Source organism: Pan troglodytes, chromosome 23, assembly GCF_028858775.2.
Source record: "Pan troglodytes isolate AG18354 chromosome 23, NHGRI_mPanTro3-v2.0_pri, whole genome shotgun sequence".
NCBI classification, from domain to species: domain Eukaryota; kingdom Metazoa; phylum Chordata; class Mammalia; order Primates; family Hominidae; genus Pan; species Pan troglodytes.
The window spans coordinates 39,060,436-39,080,965 of record NC_086016.1 but is presented as its reverse complement, the minus strand read 5'-3'; the positions used below and the strand labels follow the sequence as shown (position 1 = coordinate 39,080,965).

The 20,530-nt window shown below is 59.7% G+C and overlaps 2 protein-coding genes across 17 annotated transcripts in view; one reads left to right on the top strand and one right to left on the bottom strand.

Moving 5' to 3' along the window:
* The window catches only part of TMPRSS6 (transmembrane serine protease 6), a 44,102-nt gene extending 37,524 nt beyond the window's left edge, over positions 1 to 6,578 (top strand). For both annotated transcript variants that reach the window (XM_016939109.3, XM_016939110.3), the window contains exons 14-18: positions 987 to 1,103; positions 1,379 to 1,547; positions 2,678 to 2,949; positions 5,057 to 5,193; positions 5,781 to 6,578. In XM_016939109.3, coding sequence (XP_016794598.1) covers positions 987 to 1,103; positions 1,379 to 1,547; positions 2,678 to 2,949; positions 5,057 to 5,193; positions 5,781 to 5,939 — 854 coding nt within the window. In that variant the 3' untranslated portion in view covers positions 5,940 to 6,578. The remainder of the gene's footprint in view (positions 1 to 986; positions 1,104 to 1,378; positions 1,548 to 2,677; positions 2,950 to 5,056; positions 5,194 to 5,780) is intronic.
* Positions 4,516 to 20,267, bottom strand: KCTD17 (potassium channel tetramerization domain containing 17). Of its 15 annotated transcripts, none has more exons than XM_016939111.4 (9): positions 20,021 to 20,267; positions 18,762 to 18,870; positions 15,598 to 15,689; positions 14,516 to 14,611; positions 12,576 to 12,701; positions 11,092 to 11,191; positions 10,839 to 10,910; positions 10,251 to 10,475; positions 8,624 to 9,489 (listed from the first exon to the last, which is right to left on the bottom strand). In XM_016939111.4, exons 1-9 carry the CDS (start codon positions 20,228 to 20,230, stop codon positions 9,275 to 9,277), a joined length of 1,245 nt encoding a protein of 414 aa, XP_016794600.1. In that variant the 5' UTR covers positions 20,231 to 20,267; the 3' UTR covers positions 8,624 to 9,274. The 15 variants fall into 15 exon arrangements, 12 of the variants coding, with proteins under 12 accessions (XP_016794602.1, XP_016794600.1, XP_063664104.1 ...); XM_063808034.1 differs by having other exon boundaries at positions 10,385 to 10,475; positions 10,630 to 10,910; positions 20,021 to 20,265; XM_001160046.6 differs by having other exon boundaries at positions 10,385 to 10,475; positions 20,021 to 20,264.
* Between the last annotated feature and the right edge of the window lie 263 nt (positions 20,268 to 20,530).

The following is a 20,530-nucleotide window of genomic DNA, read 5'->3' as shown; positions in this document are numbered from 1 at the left end:
TCATCCATCAGCCATCCATCCATCCATGCACCCATCCATCATCCATCCATCCATCATCCATCCATCATCCATCCATCATCCACCCATCATCCACCCATCCATCATCCATCCATCCATCTACCCATCCATCCACCCATCCACTGATCTCCCTAGCCCCGTCTGTCCACTGGTCCTTACATCCACGCGTTTATCCAACCTTCTAGCTGTCTGTCAGTCTCCCTAATGGACCACCACTCCACCCATTGGCTTGTCTTCTCAGTCTTCTGTCTGGGTCTATTTATCCATCCATCCATCTACCCATCCAACTGACCAACTGACCAACACTTGCAGGCTACCCAGTGATAGGCAAGGTGCAGTAAGGAAGTGAGAATAAAACAGCAGAGATGCAGGCCCTGCCTTCCAAGCCTCATCTGTTAGTAGGAGGATATGATGGGTGACTCTCCTGCCTTGTAGGAAGATTGGAGGGCAGGGAGGAGGTCAGACATGAAAAGCTTCCTGGAGGAGGTAGGCGTTTGGCCCTTGGTGAGAGCTAAAACTTAAATAGGCAGGAGGAAAGGAGAGAGCAAAGACCAAGGGGTGGAGTGGAAAGTTCTTTACAGTGAAGAGCAGGGAGGAAAAGGTGGACAACCGGGCAGGGCCAGAGCCTGGGAGATTGCCAGGCTAGGTGGGGACCCTGGTCTAAAAGTGGAGGCACAGTTCTGCCTTGAAGTTCCACACTGGAGGGGGAGGCATGATCTTGTGGTCAGGATCTCCAGTCTGAGAATGGAGACACCACTTTGTGCTCAATAGGCCAGTCTGAGTGGAGGGGCTGTGGGGGCGGGGGGACATGGCCTGCTTTTAGGAGACCCTAAAGGAGACTCAGGAAAAGACTCTCTAGTCACCTCCTGGCTCTTCTGGCTCCATCGTTCCTGCACCCCACTTTGGAAGGTTTCCTTGGGGCTCAGAGACCCACCTTCTGTGCCCTGTCCCCATCCCTTCTGTCCCAGGGGTGCCATGTGGGACATTCACCTTCCAGTGTGAGGACCGGAGCTGCGTGAAGAAGCCCAACCCGCAATGTGATGGGCGGCCCGACTGCAGGGACGGCTCGGATGAGGAGCACTGTGGTGAGCACTGTGGTGAGCCCTGCCCGGCTGCCGGGGCCCTGGAGCTTGGGAGGGAGGGGGTGCCCACAGCAGGAAGCTGGAGGGAAATCTCACTGTTGTCCCCTGGTCTCTCTCTATCCCATCCTCTGCCCCCTTGCCTGGGTCCTGATGGTCTCTCCCCCTCCATCATTCTCCTGTTCTCTGTCTCTCCATCTCTTTCCTTTGCCCTTCCTCTCTGTCTGCTTCTCCCCTTCCCCTACTCCTCTGTCCACCCCACCACCTGCCCCCATCCCCAGACTGTGGCCTCCAGGGCCCCTCCAGCCGCATTGTTGGTGGAGCTGTGTCCTCCGAGGGTGAGTGGCCATGGCAGGCCAGCCTCCAGGTTCGGGGTCGACACATCTGTGGGGGGGCCCTCATCGCTGACCGCTGGGTGATAACAGCTGCCCACTGCTTCCAGGAGGACAGGTGAGCGGGAGGGTGTGGGGGCCTAGGCAGTAAGAGACAAGGGCAGGGAAGGCCTGGTGGGAGGTGCACTGTGTCTGAGCTTTTTGCAGATAGAGGGAAGGGTGGTGGACCCCCCAGACAGGCTACTGTGACGTGAGTTCTAGTCCTGGCTCCACCAGGACCTTCTGGGTCCCCGGACACATTGTTCCACCTCTCTGCCATCTACTTTTGGTATCTTGCTTTAAGTTGGGCCAGTAATTCATTCATTCATCTCATTCACTCATTCAGCAACACTTGTGCTCCTACTATGTGCCAGGGGCTGTGCTAGACGCTGGGGATGCAGCAAAGGACAGAACTGCCCAACCTGGTCATAAGCTATGACACTCCCCGAGGTGTGACACGAGGAAGCAGGTGGGGCTGGGGAGCCCCCAGGGGACATCTCATCAGGCCTCATGGCCATCTTTCCCATCTGCTTGGTGGGCTGAAACCTCCCCCAATCCACCCCCAGACAGATCTGGGCTCCAGATCCCGCCCCCAGGCCCTGCACAGGGATCCCCTTTTGTATCCTCTCTGGGACGCAGGGCGCTCTGACCACCTAGCTCTCTTTAACCCCATCTCAGGCTCCCCACTGCCCTCAGGTAGAGGGTAGAGACCCGAAGGCTGCCCATCTGCCACCCAGGCAGCTGACTGCCGCAGTCCAATTCCTCCACGCTCAACTCCCACCCGCTCCCCACTAGGACCCACCAGCCTCAGGGAATTCAGAGCAGCCTGGGTCTGTAAAGCGCACAGGAAAAAAGAAATCTGTGTCGGGGGCCTGGCACTGTGCTACATTTTTTAGATACACGGTCTTATTGGATTCTCTCAAGAACATTCGAGTAGAAAATGCCATTCCCATTTGCAGATGAGGTGGCAGAGGCTTAGAGAGGCACACCCATGTCTAGGGAGGGATGAAGCTGGGGCGTGGAACCCAGGCAGGCCGAGTGGGTGAAGGCTGAACGCTGTACCACCAGCTAGGCGACCTTCAGGGAGGGAAGGGAGGGCTGGGTGTGGAGGGCACTGTCCCGGGCGGGGATCTGGCTATCTTGAGGGTCCCTGGATGGGGAGAGGCAGCTTCCTCCCACCTCACCCCACCCCACCCCACCCCACCCCAGCATGGCCTCCACGGTGCTGTGGACCGTGTTCCTGGGCAAAGTGTGGCAGAACTCGCGCTGGCCTGGAGAGGTGTCCTTCAAGGTGAGCCGCCTGCTCCTGCACCCGTACCACGAAGAGGACAGCCATGACTACGACGTGGCGCTGCTGCAGCTCGACCACCCGGTGGTGCGCTCGGCCGCCGTGCGCCCCGTCTGCCTGCCCGCGCGCTCCCACTTCTTCGAGCCCGGCCTGCACTGCTGGATTACGGGCTGGGGCGCCTTGCGCGAGGGCGGTGAGCAGCGGGGACTTGTGGCGGGAGGCGGAGGGAGACCGTGCGGATATGCGCCGTAACACCTGGCCTGGAGAAGGGCGGGGCTGGGGGTCCCGGGGCTCCACCTCATAAGCCCTCTAGTGCTGGGATTCAAATTGGGCTGAATTTTACGGTAGAAAACCACCATTTAATGCGGCCCGTAGGCCCCTGCCCCTCCCCTCCTAGCTCTTCCCTTCCTTCTGGAAGGGCGTTATGTGTGGGGCAAAGGGGCAGGTCTGGGACGCCACTGCCCACGTGCAAGCTCCACCTGCTGCTCCTTGGGCTGCAAGGGTGGAAGGCTCTTAATTACTAGCACTTTCCACATCCAGGCTGGATTTTAGGGGAACTTGACTTCATATAATCCACCCAACAGCCCTATGGGCGGATGCTGTGGCCCTATTTTATGGATGGAGAAACCAAGGCTCAGAGACATGTTGCTGTAAGTCACACAGCCAGAGAGGACTGGAGCAGAGATTAGAACCCAGGGCTGGCTGCCTCCAGAGCCCCTGCTCTTCCTGCTACTGCTCTCAGAAACAGGGTCTCTCCCCTTTCTACGTTCACTGACCAGAGTCCCTGGCGGCCACCGCACAGTTTTGGGGGGACAGACCCAGCTGGCAAACCTACAGACATGCCCTGCAGCGTTAGTGTTGGTGGCTTCAAAAATGTGTACAGTGACTTACAATCTGGAAGCAGGCGGGGCCGCAGAGATATTTTAAGGATGGGGAAACTGAGGCTCAGAGGAACAGTGACTTACCCAAGGGGATGGCAGTGGTCATGGCAAAGCAAAGGCTGGTTCATTCACTATTCCTTCACTCATTCAGTCACTCAATGACACTTTCTGAGCACCAAGTACGTACCAGGCATGGGGTTAGGGGAAGGGTACATAAGGATGAAGAGAGAACATTCTCAGGGGAGACAGACAGTGGTAAGAGCTGACATGGATGGGGAGATGCAGGAACAGTGGAGACACAGAGGAGGCTCCTGCCCAGCTAGGGTCAGGGGAGGCTTCCAGGGGAGGGTTATTTAAGCTGAGGCCTGGAAGATGAGTTGGCAACATTCAGACAAAGGGGAAAGACATTCAGGTGAAGACACAGGTGCCAAGACAGGAAGATGTGAGAACATCCGCAGCCTGCCAGAGGGGCTGAGGTGGGGGGCAGGCGTGCCTGGGTGAGGAGCAACCAGAATGGCAGACAGGGCCTTGGGCGAGGAGCAACCAGAATGGCAGACAGGGCCTTGCCGGCCAGCGTAAGGATCTTGGGCCAGGAGTTCTCCCTCCTACCTGCACCTTAGAACCATACGGGGAGTTTCAAGAAAAACTGCGTATCAAGGCTCCCCGGGGGACTGTGATATGCAGCCCTCGTGGAGAAGCGCTAGGGCAGACTGCAGAGTTGGGGCACTGCAGAGTTCTAAGGAAACCATGAAGGGGTCAGATGTGGGCTTCGGAGACATCCGCAGGTGCTGTAACAGAGCAGCGAGGAGCCAGCCAGAGCCCAGAGGTGCCTCAGCAGACAGAGGTGGGGGACAAGAAGCTGGAGGAAGACACTCATCCACACGGGCTTTTTTCTTTTTTTTTTGTTTTTTTGAGACGGAGTTTCGCTCTTGTTGCCCAGGCTGGAGTGCAATGGCGCGATCTCGGCTCGGATCCCCCTCCTCTCGGGTTCAAGCGGTTCTCCTGCCTCAGCCTCCTGAGTAACTGGGATTACAGGCATGTGCCACCACACCCAGCTAATTTTGTATTTTTAGTACAGACAGGGTTTCTCCATGTTGGTCAAGCTGGTCTCAAACTCTTGACCTCAGGTGATCCGTACGCCTCAGCCTCCCAAAGTGCTGGGATTACAGGCATGAGCCACCGTGCCCGGCCCTCCACATGGGCTTTGGTTGGGGGCTCTGTCACCATGAACCCCACAGAGAAAGAGCTAGAATAAAGTGACAGGGAGGCAGAGGGGCAGGTGCGACCCCAGCAGGGGTAAGGGTGGGCAGAGCAGGAGAGAAGTAGGCTCCTGAGATGCAAAGGGAATAATGTTAGGGAGAATAGAGAACAGGGGCTCCAGGCTCCTGAGATCTCACTTCTGCCCTTGACCACGGACAGGCCCCATCAGCAACGCTCTGCAGAAAGTGGATGTGCAGTTGATCCCACAGGACCTGTGCAGCGAGGCCTATCGCTACCAGGTGACGCCACGCATGCTGTGTGCCGGCTACCGCAAGGGCAAGAAGGATGCCTGTCAGGTGAGTCCCCCGGGCGTGGGAGGGAGAGAGGAGGGAGAAAGGATGCTGCCCACATCACCAGGGTCTGGCCCTTTGCTCACATCAGCCTGCTGAAGCCTCCCATCCTCCCAGCAAGGTGGTGATGGCCACCCCTACTTTACAGAAGAGGAGACTGGGGCTTAGAAAGGTTGAGGAGCTTGCCCAAGGTTGCAGAGCCACAGATCAGAAGAGATGCTGTGACGGGCAGGTGTTAGGCTCAAACCCAGTTCTGCTCCTTGCCCACCACAAGGCACTAGGCCCAGGGTCCCACAGTGGGGTGGATGCATGGAAGAAGAAAGGGGTGTCAGCCACAGAAGGGAGGCGGAGGCAGAGTGGGGGCGTGGGGACACAGCCACAGTTCCAGGAGGTCCCAGGCTGGCTGGAGGCCGGGGAGGGCTGGCTTGGGCTCTCTCCATTTAGCAGGCGAGGGGAAAGCAGAGCTTTAAGACTGAACGTGACTCTGGCACCCAGTCAATTCCCAACAATCAGGACTTAATCCCTATGGCTCTTCACCTGGAAAAGGGGGTGCCCTTACCCTGCTTCAGTCCTTTCTCCTTTCCCCCTTTCAGGGTGACTCAGGTGGTCCGCTGGTGTGCAAGGCACTCAGTGGCCGCTGGTTCCTGGCGGGGCTGGTCAGCTGGGGCCTGGGCTGTGGCCGGCCTAACTACTTCGGCGTCTACACCCGCATCACAGGTGTGATCAGCTGGATCCAGCAAGTGGTGACCTGAGGAACTGCCCCCCTGCAAAGCGGGGCCCACCTCCTGGACTCAGAGAGCCCAGGGCAACTGCCAAGCAGGGGGACAAGTATTCTGGCGGGGGGGGGAGAGCGGGCCCTGTGGTGGCAGGAGGTGGCATCTTGTCTTGTCCCTGATGTCTGCTCCAGTGATGGCAGGAGGATGGAGAAGTGCCAGCAGCTGGGGGTCAAGACGTCCCCTGAGGACCCAGGCCCACACCCAGCCCTTCTGCCTCCCGATTCTCTCTCCTCCGTCCCCTTCCTCCACTGCTGCCTAATGCAAGGAAGTGGCTCAGCAGCAAGAATGCTGGTTCTACATCCCCAGGAGTGTCTGAGGTGCGCCCCACTCTGTACAGAGGCTGTTTGGGCAGCCTTGCCTCCAGAGAGCAGATTCCAGCTTCCGAAGCCCCTGGTCTAACTTGGGATCTGGGAATGGAAGGTGCTTCCATAGGAGGGGGCCCTCAGAGCCCTGGAGACTGCCAGGTGGGCCCGCTGCCACTGTAAGCCAAAAGGTGGGGAAGTCCTGACTCCAGGGTCCTTGCCCCACCCCTGCCTGCCACCTGGGCCCTCACAGCCCAGACCCTCACTGGGAGGTGAGCTCAGCTGCCCTTCGGAATAAAGCTGCCTGATCCAAGCCCCGCTGCTGGAGTTTGAATGGGACCCAGGCACCAGCCTCATGCCCTTGACTGGAGCAGCCCCTGCTTCCTGCTCAGCCTGTTTGACAAGTGTCCAGAAGGCCAAGGTGGGCTCAGTGGCAGTGGGCGTGGCCACTGAGGGCTGGGGCCTCCAGGGCAGCTGCCCAGGTCCCAGAAGAAATGCCAGGAAGGCAATCATTTGGGGACCCTCAGGTCAGAGGGATGTGAGGAGCAATCGTCTCCTTTTGGAACCTTAGGAGGAAACTGAGGCTCAGAGAGGCGGTTAAGACATCCTCATAGTGGCACTGGGGGTTAGGAGTGGAGGTGGCATAGACTCCTGTCTCCCAGCTCCCTGTCTGCCAAGGCCCCCTCCAGTGCGACACTCACTGCCTTTGCATTCTTTGAGCCACTGAATAAAGCCTCGGGCTCCAACCATGTGCCAGCACTATGCTGGGGCCACAGGGGTGAAGGACCTGGCTCCTGACCCCAGGAGCAGTGGGGATGATCCAGTGGGAAGGGGCCAGAGGGGAGCGTGGACTGGGCAAGTCAAGGCAAGCTGCCTGGAGGCTGTGAGACTTGAGCTGGGGTTCAGAGGTGGTCCAGGTGGGAATATCCGGGAAGGATATTCCAGGCAGGGAAGAGCATGTGCAAAGGCACAGTCCCGGAAGAATGAGGCACACTAGGACCCAGCAAGCCGAGTGAGTGTTAGAACAGAGCTCGAGAGGATGACTCAAGAATTCAGAGGGGCGAACTGAGGTGGGATAGCAGAGCCTGGGGTTGAGCCAAGGATTTGATCCTGAAAGCTCTGGGGAGCCACGGTGGGCTCTATAGCATAGGAGTGACATGAGAGGATTCACATTTTGGAACCAGCCTTGGCACCAGTGTGCAGGGAGCGGCAGGCAGGGAGGCTGGTTAGGAGGCCACTGCAGGATTCCAGCATGGAGAGGATGGGCCGGGACTGAGCAGCGCCATGGGATGGACTGGAGGATGATTTTAGACCCCTGGGGGCAGTTGTGAGGGAGGCAGGGGACCCGCTGGAGGTGAGGGTGGACGGTCAAGTGTGGACAACTCTTTCTAGACGCCTAACTGGGAGCCGAAGGGAGAGAGGGAGCTTCAGAGGGGCCCCAGACTGAAGAGGGGTTTTTCCAACATGGGCGCTGCTGCCAGGTCTGTGGGTGAATGAGGCAGAAGGGGAACCAGGGACGGGGAGCACCCACCTGGGTCCTGCCAGGACGAGCCGGAGCAGCTGGGTGGGCAGGGAGCGTCTCCAGAGCAGGTGGGCAGAACACACGCAGAATACTTTGGGTGATGTGGAATCACCCTGGGCCCTACCTCAGTCTTCATCGGAATCCTGGAGGGCGGGGGACGTGTCATCTGTTCTCCTAACAAGCCTCCTGGTGACTCTTTTGCAAGGATAGTTGGACCCTAAAAATGAGTTCAGCTTTGGAGTGGAGTGTCCTCAGGGGAAGTGGCGAGGCCCTTCAGGCTTGAGCTGGCAAGAGGGTGCCCCCGCCCCAGCCTGTGGAAGGCCTGCGCCTTAGGGGCTCACTGCCCGGCAGGATTTCCTCGAGCAGCGGGGAGGACTGAGGAGTTGAAGGAACTGGCCAGGGTGGGTGGAGGGTCTGGGGTCTGGGCTGGGTCCAGCAGGGTCAGAGAAGGAAGAGGGCGGGGTGTTTATATTTCCTAGGATTTTGGGCAGAGGGGTGGCAGCAATAGGGAGGGATGGGGGTGGCCCAGGTGTCAGAGTAGAAGTGGAGGGGGCGCCCTGAGAGGTTTAGGATGTGGCAGAGGCAGCCCAGGGCTCTCCCTAGAGTTCTGTTTTCTGGCTCCCGGCCAGGTAGGGCAGGTGCTCTGGTATCCGGCCCCAGGGCAAAGGATACAGCCAGTTCCCCAAGCCCTCCCTGCAACACACACAGGAAAATGACAACAGGGCAGCGTCCCTGGGCTTTTGGGACAAAGCCGCGTTCCTTTGGACCAGTCTACCACACCTTTAGTTTAGCCCCGTCCCCAAAAGTGGCCCAGAGAAAGAGGGCAACAGCCAGGCTGGGCTGTTCCTTTGGGTTTTATTACATGGTGGGGTTGGACACAGCTGAGAAGCAAGGACCCATCCCGGGAAGTCAAACACAGGAGGGCCCCTGGCTCAGCCGCCATACCCACTCTCCCCGGGCAGTTCCTGAGTCCTCCACCGCCCCTGCCCAGCCCCTTCTGCTGCCTCTCCCCGCCCCCCAGGCCAGGCGCTGGGCCAGCAATGCAAATGGCTGGGGGTGGGATCACCAAAGAGAAGGCCAAGCCAACTACCCCTACTCTGCCAGGCCAGCTCCCCACAACCTGCATCCCCAATACCTGAATCTCCATTTGCAAACACAGTGTTACACCCAGGGGTCGGGCTGGGTCCTTCCCATCCCAGGGCAGCTGAAGGTGGGCGGCCCCTATATACTGCCTGAGGGCCTTCAGGGACTTTGCTCCTCTGTGCACCCTCACAACAACCCTGTGAGGTAGGTGGGGTGGGAGGAGTGACCCCCTGGACTAAGGCTCAAGGAGGCAATGTGACCGGGCCAGGAAGGAGCACATCCACCATGCAGCAGGGGAGCCCGGGAGAGGGGACGCGGGTGCCGGAGAGACACAGCCAGACATTGCCACACATCTGCCATGAGCAGTCCACTCTGCCCAGAGGTCCTGGGGCCCACCTTGGGCCTTAAGAGGTCCCAGGGGGCCCCCGCCCTGCCCCTGGAGGCAGGAGTAAGTCACAGCCCCACGGGTGCAGACAGAGGAGGCCGGGGAGAGGGCGCTTCTTCCTTCTCAGGCCCGGGGCCCACCCCATGGTACAAAAATAAAGGATTTCAGATGGGAACCCCAAGTCCCTGGAGGTGATCTGGGGCCTCACATCCGGGTGCCTCTGGCTTGTAACAGCTAGAAAAAAAAGAGGGGAAGGGCAGGAGGATGGGAGGGGCGGAGGTGGGGCCGGTAAGGAGGGGGTGATGCAGGGCAAGGGGGCGGAGAGGAGATTGACGGGTGGGGGAGAGGGAGAGAGAGAGAGGCAGTTGAGTCACAGGCTTCCTTCTGGAGGAGGGGGTGGGGCTGAGGCCCAAAGAAGGTGGATTCAGAACTGAGTTGGGGGGAGCAGCAAGGGCTCCCCAACTAACCCATCCAGGAGCCCCATGCCCCGTCTTGGGCTCGGTGGCAGCCACCTACAGAGGCCAGATTCTGCCAAGACTCTGAAGGGGGTGGGATGGGGGTTGCTCAGGGCTGGGAGAGGCACTGATGCCCCAGGCGAAAGGAGCCACAGGGAGCAGGTGTCTGTCCCCATTTTAGAGGCAATTGTGGCCCAGAGAGGGACAGTGACTTGCCCAAGGTCACAGAGCAGGCAGAAAAGAGTGGGGTAGGGGGCTTGTGGGCACATGGCCAGGGCTTTTTCCGCCACTCTGCAATCCTTAAGCCACTCTGGCTGACACTTCATAGGCCAAGGGTATCCAAAAGTGGCCTGTCCTCCCCATCCCCACAGAAATAGGGGATGCCACAAGGCAGTGACACAGGAGCTCCTGGATGTGCAGGGACTCGGCCAGGGCCTCTGGCTTCAGCGGTCCCTCCCTCCCCACCAGCCTGGCTCTGGTGCTGATGGGCTGGTAGGAAAGTTCCCACTCCCTAACTTTCTTCTCCTCTCAGAGCCTCACCCCCAAGGCCAAGGTCGGATGAGAAACTTTGGTGGGTGGAGATAATCAGCCGAAAGCTCAGCTCAAGTCCAAGGATCAAGAGATGAGCACCCTCCTCGCTCCACCCCTCCCTCCAGCACCGCCAAGCTACAAACCAGGGATGGCAGCTCTGGGGGCGGGCGAGGGGCCGAGGAGAAGCCCTCACTGCAAGCTCAGCCTCAGGTCTGAGAGGGTGCGGACGGGAACCTGCAAGGAGGAAACGTGAGGAGGAGGCCGGGAGGAGAGGAGGGGGGGCAGGGCCTGCAGCCAGGGCCCAGCCTCAGAGGTGCCCGGCAGGGTTAGTGGGCACAGAGGAGGTGCAGCTGCGCCCCTCCTCCCCAGGCTGGGAGGCAGGAGGTACCAGAAGGGGCGCAGGAGGCGGCAGGCAGGACGCTCTGGGATGCAGGGCCAGGGGGCCTGGGTGGAGGGCACGGGAGGCTGGGACCAGGGCAGACCCGGGATGGAGGCGTGAGCAGGCAGAGAGAAAACCCGGACAGGGGCAGAGAGGGAAGAGGCAGGGTGCAGATGAGATCCAGGAGGAAGAAGAGGTGGATGAAGATGAGGCAGGACCTCCAGCGGGAAGCGGAGGAGGAGGCAGTGGTGGGAGGGAGAAAAGGTTAGCGGGATCCTGAGATGACTGGGCTGCAAAGAGAAAGTGAGAGAAGGGATGGTTATGCGGGTGAGGCGCCAGGCAAGTGGCTGAGCTAACCCTGGTGCCCCCCCAGCAGCCCCGGGGCCCCCGGTTCTGCAGCTGGCTCCAGCAAGGAGTGGGCGGGAGGCTCCGGCTTTGCTTAGCAATCATCCTCCTGGGGGTTGGCTGCACCTTTCTCCTGTGCATCTGCCTCCACCTGCACCTGTTCCACCTCCACCTCCTCCACCTCCTCCTCCTGCTGCTGCTGCTCCTCCAGCTGCTCCTCCGTGCTCTGTGAACCAGCCGGCGGACCCAGGGAAGAAAGAGTGGAGACACTAACAGAGGGGCCAGGGCCTGCTGGCTATCCCCAAAGACCCAGTCTCAGGCAAGGTGAAAGGGACCTCAGGAGAGGGGAGGGCTCCAGCCACAGAAGCTGGGGGCATCTTCTCCAGTCGCCTGGGCAGCTTGGGGAGGGCCTGGGGAAAGCAGCTGAGGATGGGGTGCTGTGGGCATGCTCCGGGGTCAGCCTGGCTGCTGTTACATAGAGCGAGGCTGGAGGGAAGGGATGAAGCAGAACAGGGAGGGTGTGGGACTGGGGTATCCCTGATGGGTGCCTGGGAAGGCCTTGTTTGGAAAGACTGCTCCTCAGTAGAAATGTGGCCAAGGAAGCCCCAGGGCAGACACCACCCAGATCTGGGATGCCAGCCAGTCTCTGACACCCCAGGTCCAGGGGCTTTGGCCCAAAGAGGCAGAAGGAGCAGTCTCGCTCTGCACCCTTGCAGGGCAGCGTCAGCCCTGGCAGTGATGGGGGTGGGTGGGCAGGCAGGGTGCATCACAGCAGGACAGGGAGGCAGACAGACAGACAGGAAGCCAGAGGTAAGCCTCCACTGTGCAGGGGTGGGCCCCAGGAGGAGCAGCCTGCCTTCTTCCCAGCCTGGTTCACGCCTGCTCTGTGGCTCTGCGAAGGCCCTTGGGACTTCCCACAGCACTGGGTCCAGGATGGCAGGACCCCCGCTCAGCCCTCTCCCCACAGTGGTACAGTGGATGCTGCCAGGGCGCTCTCAGGAGGCTGCCTCAACAGGCCAGGCGGACACACAGGACTGGCGGCCACCAGGCTGCCCCCATCCTGCAGAGCAGCCAAGGAGGGGGCCTGGGAAAGGGGCAGGATTTACAGCGGTGGCTTCCTCATCCTGGCTCAGGCCAGCTGGGGACATGCACCTGTCCCTGGGGAATAAACGGCCATTTGGGATCCCAGAAGTTCCAGACCCCAAGGCACTACAAAGAGTATGTGATCCTCCCCTCTCACTTCAGAGAGTGCAGCAAAGGTGCTGGGAGGGGACAAGCCCTGTCCTAAGTCACACAGAGAGTGCCACACTGTGCCCTGACCCCTAGTCCATGCCACAGTGCCCGGTGGCCACTAAGTGGCCCCCTTCATGTAGCCTCTGACTCCACGCCGGCTGCACCCTGGGGATGCTCTCATTTCACTGCTCCCAGCCTGGGCCCGGGTAACGGCAGGTGGCATGGGATGGATGGCGGTGGCTGTGAGCATGGGGTTGTGCATGGGCGGTGGCGGGAGAGAGGTGGAGGGATGGTGCAGGCGCAGGGGCGGGACAGGCGGGGAGTGTGGAGGGAGACAGGAGCCTTCTCCGGACACAGGCTGAGGCGGGTGGGCTCACCTTGGTTTTGCGGCTGGACTCTGAGCTCAGCCCGTTTGGGGTGCTGTGGAGCTCCTTGGACACCACACACAGGAACTCTGCCTGGTCCTCACTGCCGTAGTTGTAGGAGGAGCCGATGTTCACCAGCTAGAGGGGCGGAGTATGGGGAGAAAAATGCAGGTTAGTGTTGGGGGCCGTGGGGCAGGATACGACAGACCTCGGCACTCAAATCAAGATACCAGCTCAGGTCCTAATCTTGCGGCTTGTCGGGCCCACTCCTGGGTTTGTAGAGGGCACCTCTGGGCAGGAAGGTGGAGTCTTCCCCCTTGCAACCTGTGCCTGTGGTCTGTGCCCCAGGACCAGCCCCTCCGCCTGGCTTGGCTGGCCCGATCCCTGGTGGAGGGTGGCAGCATTACCACCGTCCCCACCACCACCTCCAGCCTAGCCCCAGAGCCAGGGGGCCCTTTTCTAAATGCAGGCGGAGGCCTCTAAAGGGCGGCTGTCCCCCATTCCAGATGTGGCTGACACAGCCCCAGGACAAGGTTGCAGGGTGGCATTGGCAAGGTGGAGCCCCACAGAATATTCCCTTCACTCCTGGAAGCAGAAGTGGGACAGGTGGCCCACTCCTGAGACCAAAGGGCAAATGACCAATGGTCCCTGGCCTGCTTGCTCAGCCTCTGAGAGCCTGTGCAATTGCCAAAGACACCCAGAGGCTCTCAGAGTGGCCCTGCCCTTGTTCCAGGGTCCCTAGAATAACCACGCCCACAGAGCCCTTCTGGCTAAGAAATAAGAAAGTTCTTCCAGGTGATGAGTCTCATTCAGCTCTCAGGGACCCTGAAGAGAATCTCAGGCCTGCTGAAGGCCTCACAGCTAGGAAGGGGTGGAGCAGGGAATGGCATCGGGGATCCCAAGTCCTCTCTGAGTGTTGCAGACTTCAATATGGATTTCTAATGATTTGCATGACACTAATGCCAACATAGGGAGTCCTACGGAGGGCTGTAAGCTTTACTGATGGCCCTTCTAATCTCACAAGAGTCCTACAGAGGAGGTACTGTTAGCCCACTTCACCGATGAGGGAACTGGGGCCCGCACAGGAGATGTAACTTGCCCAAGGTGGCAGGCATGTCTGTGGCAAGGCCTAGAGGTGAAGCCAGGCCTCTGGCTCTGCACTAGGCCCATTCTTCCATCCCTCCAGGCCATCCTGGGGGCTCCGACCTTCTGCCTTGCAGTCTCCATGTGCCAGGGAACGTGTGGGTGGGCGTGGAGAAAGGCTAGCCAACCCCCTCTCCTTCTCTAAAGGCACTTTTGACCCTGGGCTCACTTTCTGGCTCTGCTCCTCTGGAAACCTGAGAGGTGGGAGGTCAGCTGTATGACTAGGGATAAAGTCCCTCGGGATAAGGATCTCCCGATGGGTAAACTGCATCTGGACTGGGAGGAACCACCGTTCACCATAAAGACCTCACGGGAAGGCACTGCTTTGGGCTCCCCTACATGTTGCAATGCTGGCCACTGGGCATGTCCCCTGCGGAGACCCTGAAAACTGTGTCAGGAACTGCTATGATCGCATGATGCTGACTCTGAGTTCTAAGAGGTACTGACTCAACGTGGACTCCACTCACCTATGTGGATCTGGTCTCCTTGCACCTGAGCTGTCCTTCGGGGGCCACAGACTCACTCATGCCACTCACTCATCACCACCCAGTTGCTGTGAGGACTCCCACCAACAAGGACACCCCGTGCTGTCCTGTGGCCACTGGGGCTCCTATCCTCTCTCTCGGTCAACCTGCCACCAAGTGTGGTCTCTCCTAACCTTGTTTAGTTTGATTTCAGAAGAACCCTGGGGTGGGGGAGACTGTGGTGGGGAACCCAAGGCTGGGGCTGCAGGAAGGGAGGGGCCTGCTTGGTCAGAGGCTAGGAGGTCCCAGGGTTGTTCTGGTGGCACGCCCCTGTCCCCAGCGCACCTGCTCGAAGCGCCAGCCATCAGACATGGTGGAGACCATTTGCGTGAGCTCCTCCTCCTGGCACTGCAGCACGCGGTACACGTGCTTGGGTGGGACCTGTGGGCAGAAGGGTCACATAGAGGGCACCTGTGGGAGCACCAGGCACCCCAGGAGGGGCATGAGCACCTGCTGCCACCACCCCCGCAACATACCCAAAGAAGAAGAGAGGGAGAGAAAGAAGAGGTGGTTGGGGGGAGGCAGCCATGCTCTGAGCACCTGCTCCTCACCAGGCATTCACCAGGCACCATCGCACTTAATCCTTCCAAGAATCCTAGGCATTACGGGACTTTCCATTGAGGCTCAGAGAGGTCCAGTTACTTGCCCAAGGTCACCCAGCTCAAGGGTGAAGGAGACAGAACCGGAACACGGGTAATTCAAGAAAGAACATGGGTGGGGCTTAGGGAACATTCTGGGTCACCCTCAAGGAGTCAGGCCCTCAAGGAGACACGGAGCCTCCCCTCTTTAATCCCCTGGGCCTGAGAAATGGTTCCTCACTACCTGTCCCCCAACCCTCACACATCCCCCAGAGTAGGCGGAAAATCTCTTTCCCTCCTCCTGCAGACTGGCCAGGGAGGCCCGGGCTCCAAGGTCACAAACGCCAGCCCCAACAGTCTGTGCCGAGCCCACCAGGCGACCATCTGATGCCACAAAATGCACAATTTGCTAATCCTGCATTGCCCTCTGCAGGGCACCCTGTACCTCCACACTGACCCCCTTCTGCCTATGAGGAAGGGATGGGTGTGCCATTCCCACCCCTCTCTATCCCATAAGAGAAAATCAAGGTCCAGAGAGGGCGAGCCTGGCCCAACACACAGCAAATGGGGCTGAGACAGGGACTGAACCCCAGTGTCCGTCTCCGAGTCTGGGGCCGTGCTGGGCAGCCTGTCAGCCCAACCATGCCTCTCCTTACAGGCCAGCTCGGCCTCCCCATGACAAACACTGGTCCTGTCTCTCCCAACCTCCTCTGCTTCCCGCCCCGTCTCTCAGCCTCTCTCTCCCCACTGGCCCCTGCCCTGGCCGTGTGTGCTGCCCCTGCTCCCGACCTGGGTGACCGTGTAGTCCTTCTCTTCCATCCGGTCTTTGATGATGCGGATCAGCGGGCCGATGTTGTAGAACTCGGCTTCCTCCAGGACCCCTGGCACAGACAGAACAGATCCCAGGTCACTCCTTCTGCCTCCATGCCCCATTCTCCTCTTGTTCCCTCCACCCCAAAACCCACCTCGCGCTCTGATCACCCGCCCTGAGGGTGAGCTGAGTGTCTGTGAGTTCAGGGGTCAAGTAAGAGGGAGCATTTCTTTCCTTGGATCCCACACTTCCTGTGGAAGGGGCTGAGAGGCTGCCACACAGCTCTGCCATGCTGAGTGCAGTGACCCAGGGGTACCTGCCAGGCCACCGTCTGGGGCAGCTTTAGGGCTATCAAGAGACAGCAGGGTCATTGGGACTGATCCCCAGAATGTCACCATGAGCAGGGCCTTGCCTGACCCCTGATTATGTGCTCCTATTTATTAAGCACATTCTAAGTGCCAGGTGCATTACATTTTTGAATTCTCAGAACTAGAAGGAGGTACTTTCATCATCTGCATTGAACAACTGGGAAAACTGAGGCTCCCAAAGAGAAGCAGCTTGTCCAAGGTCACACAGCTGGTAAGTGCCAGAGGGAACTCAAGCGCCGCAGACTCCAGAGCCCATGTCTCCCCACTGTAAGCACATACCCTTGTGTCCATGCATTCCCCCAACTGCCTCACCTTACGGTTTGCAACACCCCACACGAGCTCATCACAAGTCCAGGGATATGAGGAGAGCAGGAATTACTGTCCCCATCTTACAGTTAAGTTAATCTGGGAGATGAAGAAGTCAGCCCACCAGTGAAGCGATGAGCTTGCAGCTGTTTCGACTCCCCTAGGCTCCCAGAAGGCAGGGGACCTTTGGGCCCTTTCCTTGACTGGCCTCTGGGCTCCCTGGGGACAGAGCTCATTATGAGCGGAATGTGTGTGTTCCCCAAAAATCCACCTGCTGAAAACTGTGATGGGATTAGGAGGGGAGGTAATGAGATCATGGGGGTAGAGTCCCCAGGGTGGGATCAGTCTTCTTATAAGAAAGGCTAATTGGATGTGAGGGCGATCTGGCGGGGACATCTGTCACTCCACTGATCACCAGGGTTGATTTAGCTGATCTGGCTGGCTAGATGCGTGTCCCCTTCCTCCCTCACTGCTCCAGGTGTGTCCCTCCCGAAGCTGTGAGCTCCATCGAAGGGGGCGACCACCCCCGATAGAGGAGGACTGGACTTTGGTCAAGGGTATGTGAGTAGCTGCGCTCCCCTGCTAGAACCTCCAAACAAGCTCTCGAGAAGGGGCAGGTGGGGGCTAGCTCCCTCTCTTTCTGCCATGTGAGGACACAACGAGAAGTCAGCAGTCTGCAATCCAGAAGAAAGTCCTCACCAGAACCTGCCACAGTGCCCCGATCTCGGGTTTCTAGCCTCTAGGACCAAGAGAAATAAATTTCTGATTTTCATAAGCCACCCAATCTATGTTACTTCATGATTGCAGCCTGAAATGGCTAAGATGGGGCTCACATTTCTGATCTGCCCTCTGTCCCCGGTGCCCACAAAGGACCAAACACAGAGCAGGAGGTCAGGGAGTGCAGCTGCCTGATTATGAGAATTATCCCCAGTGTCCTGGGCGGAGCCCTGCAGGTGACAGACAGCTAGCACTGCATCCCACATCCTCCGGCCAGGCACTGAGCTCCATGTTGCACTATTAACTCCTTTTATCCTCATGACAGCTCAGTGAGGTGGGTGCTATGGTCCCCCATTTCACAGACGGGGGCATGCAGACACAGAGGGGTTAGGTCACTTTCTCAGTGTCACACAGCTAGTAAGTCTCCTCTCAGATCCCCTATTCCCTGGATGAGCCCTAGCCCTGTGTGATCCCCTAGCCCCCGGATAGCCCTGTGTGATCCCCTAGCCCCCGGATAGCCCTATGTGATCCCCTAGCCCCCAGATAACCCTGTCTGATCCTCTAGCCCCCAGACAGCGCTGTCTGACGGTGTGGGAATAGCAGGGCTTTGAGAATGCAGGGCGTGTAAACAGGTGCTGGCTGCGACGCAGCTGGGGTGTTTACTTCCCTCCCGATGGGGCCTGTTCCTGAGCCTAGGCCACGCCCATGGTATCTGTGCTCCCCTAGGGATTAACAGGCAAGCTGTGGGGCTCTGCAGGGCCAGGCACCTACAGTGGACTCTGGTGTTGTGGCCCTGACCTATTAGAGAGTTGCTGGGCCTCCAGACCACTGTGTCCCATAGGGCTCAGGGAGGGCAGACCATGGCCCAGAGCAGGAAGGCACACACAGGTGCAGGATTTATGACATCTCCCTCCAGAAGGCAGATCACTGCCCCCATTTAATAGATACCAGTGGAGACGCAGTGAGGAGAAGTGACATATTCAAGCTGGTCTGGCTGGATCAGCTGACCCAGAGCCACACCCTGTGTCCCAAAGAAGAGTTAACTTGGCACTGACTGTAGTCCTTGCCCCTGGCTGCGGCTCTGCTAACAGGTCGTTCTCCCAGACATGGCCTCCCCACTGTTTGTTAGGCCCAGATATGGGCATATCCAGGGCCTCAGCCACCTAGGCCTGGGGATAACCAAAGCCCCACTGGGAAGCAGACTCCCCCCTCCCCTGCCTCCACCCACAGCCAGCACTGTGCCGCACAGGCTGCCAGACTTAGTGAACAGTCACCCGCTCCACCCACTTACAAGCCCTCACCAGGCAGAATTTGAGATACTGGATCAGCCAGAGAAAGAGAGACAGAGCTCTCCCCATGCCTGTCAACACTGCATTCCTGTCACCCCAGCCTCCGGATGTGATCGTCCACACCTGGCTTCCTAGGAGGCCAGAGAGAAAGGGCATCACAGCCCACAGCAGAGGCCACAGGGCCTCGCTGACTTCCTCTATCCCCTGCACATGTGTCTCTTCACCTCCCTGACAGTACCCAGGGAAAGCTTGAGCCCGTCCGTTTGGCAGAGCCCCAGGCTCAGCACAGGCAGATGCTTGGGAATCAGCCCCGTCCCATTGGGAAGAGGCAGGAAACAACCAAGCAGGCAGATGGCCGTCCTGGTTGTCCAAATGGCTTGGGGCCTCCACAGAGGGCCCTGGCAGACTGCATAAGGCCAGGCTAGGATGTGGGCCCCAGGCCAGCCCCCTGGACCAACTCACCCTCCTCAGCCATGTCCTTGTCCAGCACCAGCTTGCCATGCCGGAGGAAGTTCAGGATGGGCCCGAAGTAGGTGGGGTCACGGTCAATGAGGTAGGCCCCGGTCTCATCCTATGGAGGTGAGGGATGCTCGGTGAGAGAAGAGTGAGGCTTCTCCCCAGCCAACCCCGCACACGCACAGGGAGGGAAGGAGAGTGGAGGGAGAGCTCTTCCCTGGATGGAGCAGGCACAAAGTAGCAAAAAGGCACTGGGGTCAGATGGACCTGAGTTCAAGCCCTGCTTCTGACTTTTCCTGAATGTGTGACCTTAGGCTAATAATTTGGCCTCTTTGAAACTCACTCCTCTCCCCCTAATCAGGGTTTGCTGTGAGCATCCGGTGAGAGGATGTCTGAGTGGCAACTGGCCCAGCACAGGGCTCGAAGAATGTCCCTCTTAGAGGCTGTCCCCTGAAGCCAGCCCCACTGTCGCCCCCAGGTCCCTAGGCTTTCAGGGGATGTTTACAAGTTTCCAAAGGAGTCACTATCTCACTGGACACTCGGGCGGGCAGGGAGGCAGGGTGGGCTTCCATGCGACTCTACAGAGAGATCGGAGACATTGAGAGGTGAGGCGACTTGCCAAAGGCCACAGCATCGGAGGGTCACGGATGGGGGACAGGAGACCTTAGAGGTCATCTTCAGACCAGCCCTTCGTGTTACAGATGAGGAAGGAGGCTGAGCGCAGTGCAGGGAAGGGTCCGACTCAAGGTCGCGGCAGGCAGTGTGCAGCAGAGTCAGGGTGGGTGCTCAGAAATAGTGCCCGCTGGGCCAACGCTCCTTCTAGATTCAGCCCGCTCAGAAGGCGCCCCAGGGCTCCTCCATCCAGCTAGCTCCCTGCACCCCTCCGCCACCCACATCCCAAAGAGCGGGAGAAGTAGCCTCGTCGACTCCTTCCCCAGAGCAGGAGTCCCCTTTGGGAGGGAGGAAAGGTCCCAGGTCTCTCCCTGTCCACAGCCCCAAAGGAGAAGGAGAGGCCCCGATTCAGGGCGGCTGGAGAGCTTCTAATGGCCGCGGCCTGCGTTGTCCTGTTGCCACGGCAATGGGTACATCCCTCACTACCAGACCCACCTCCCCCTCCCCTCCTCCTGCCGCTTCTTCCCGCCTCCAGTTCCTCGGAAATGAACCCGGCCGGTTCCCCAGCCTGGCGGGCGAGCCAGGCCCGAAAGCCCCGCGTCGGGCGAGCGGAGGACCCACCGCCCGCTCGCCGCCCACCCCGGGGGCCTCACCCGGTCCGACTGCAGCTCTTCCCCCTGGCACAGGCGGCTGAGGAAGGACTTCTGCTCGCGGCACAGCGTCTGCCGGGTGGTCAGGAACACCGTGCCCCCCACGTTGAGCCGCACCCACTTGCCCCAGCCGCCTGCGGCGCGGCCGCCCGCCCCCGCCGGAGGCGCTGCCTCCCCGGCCTCCATCCTCATCGCCGGCCACGGCGTCTGCATCCTCCTCCCGGGCGCTGGGGGCGGGCGGGGACCGCACGCGGGGCAGGCCGGGAGCTGTAGTCCGCGCCTCCTGGCTCCGCGTGGGCCGCGGGTAGGGTCCCGCCCCGCGCTGCTCCCGCCCCGCGCTGCTCCCGCCCCCGGTCCCGCCCCGCTTCGCCCTTCCCCGCAGGCCCGCAGTCTGGGGTGGTGAAGATGCCCTCTGGCCAAATCACTGTGTATGGGGAAGGTCGAACTCCCGGCCTCTGGGAAAAGAATGAGGGCTTCCCCAAATCTGCAGTCCTCCCATCGGTCCGAGCATTC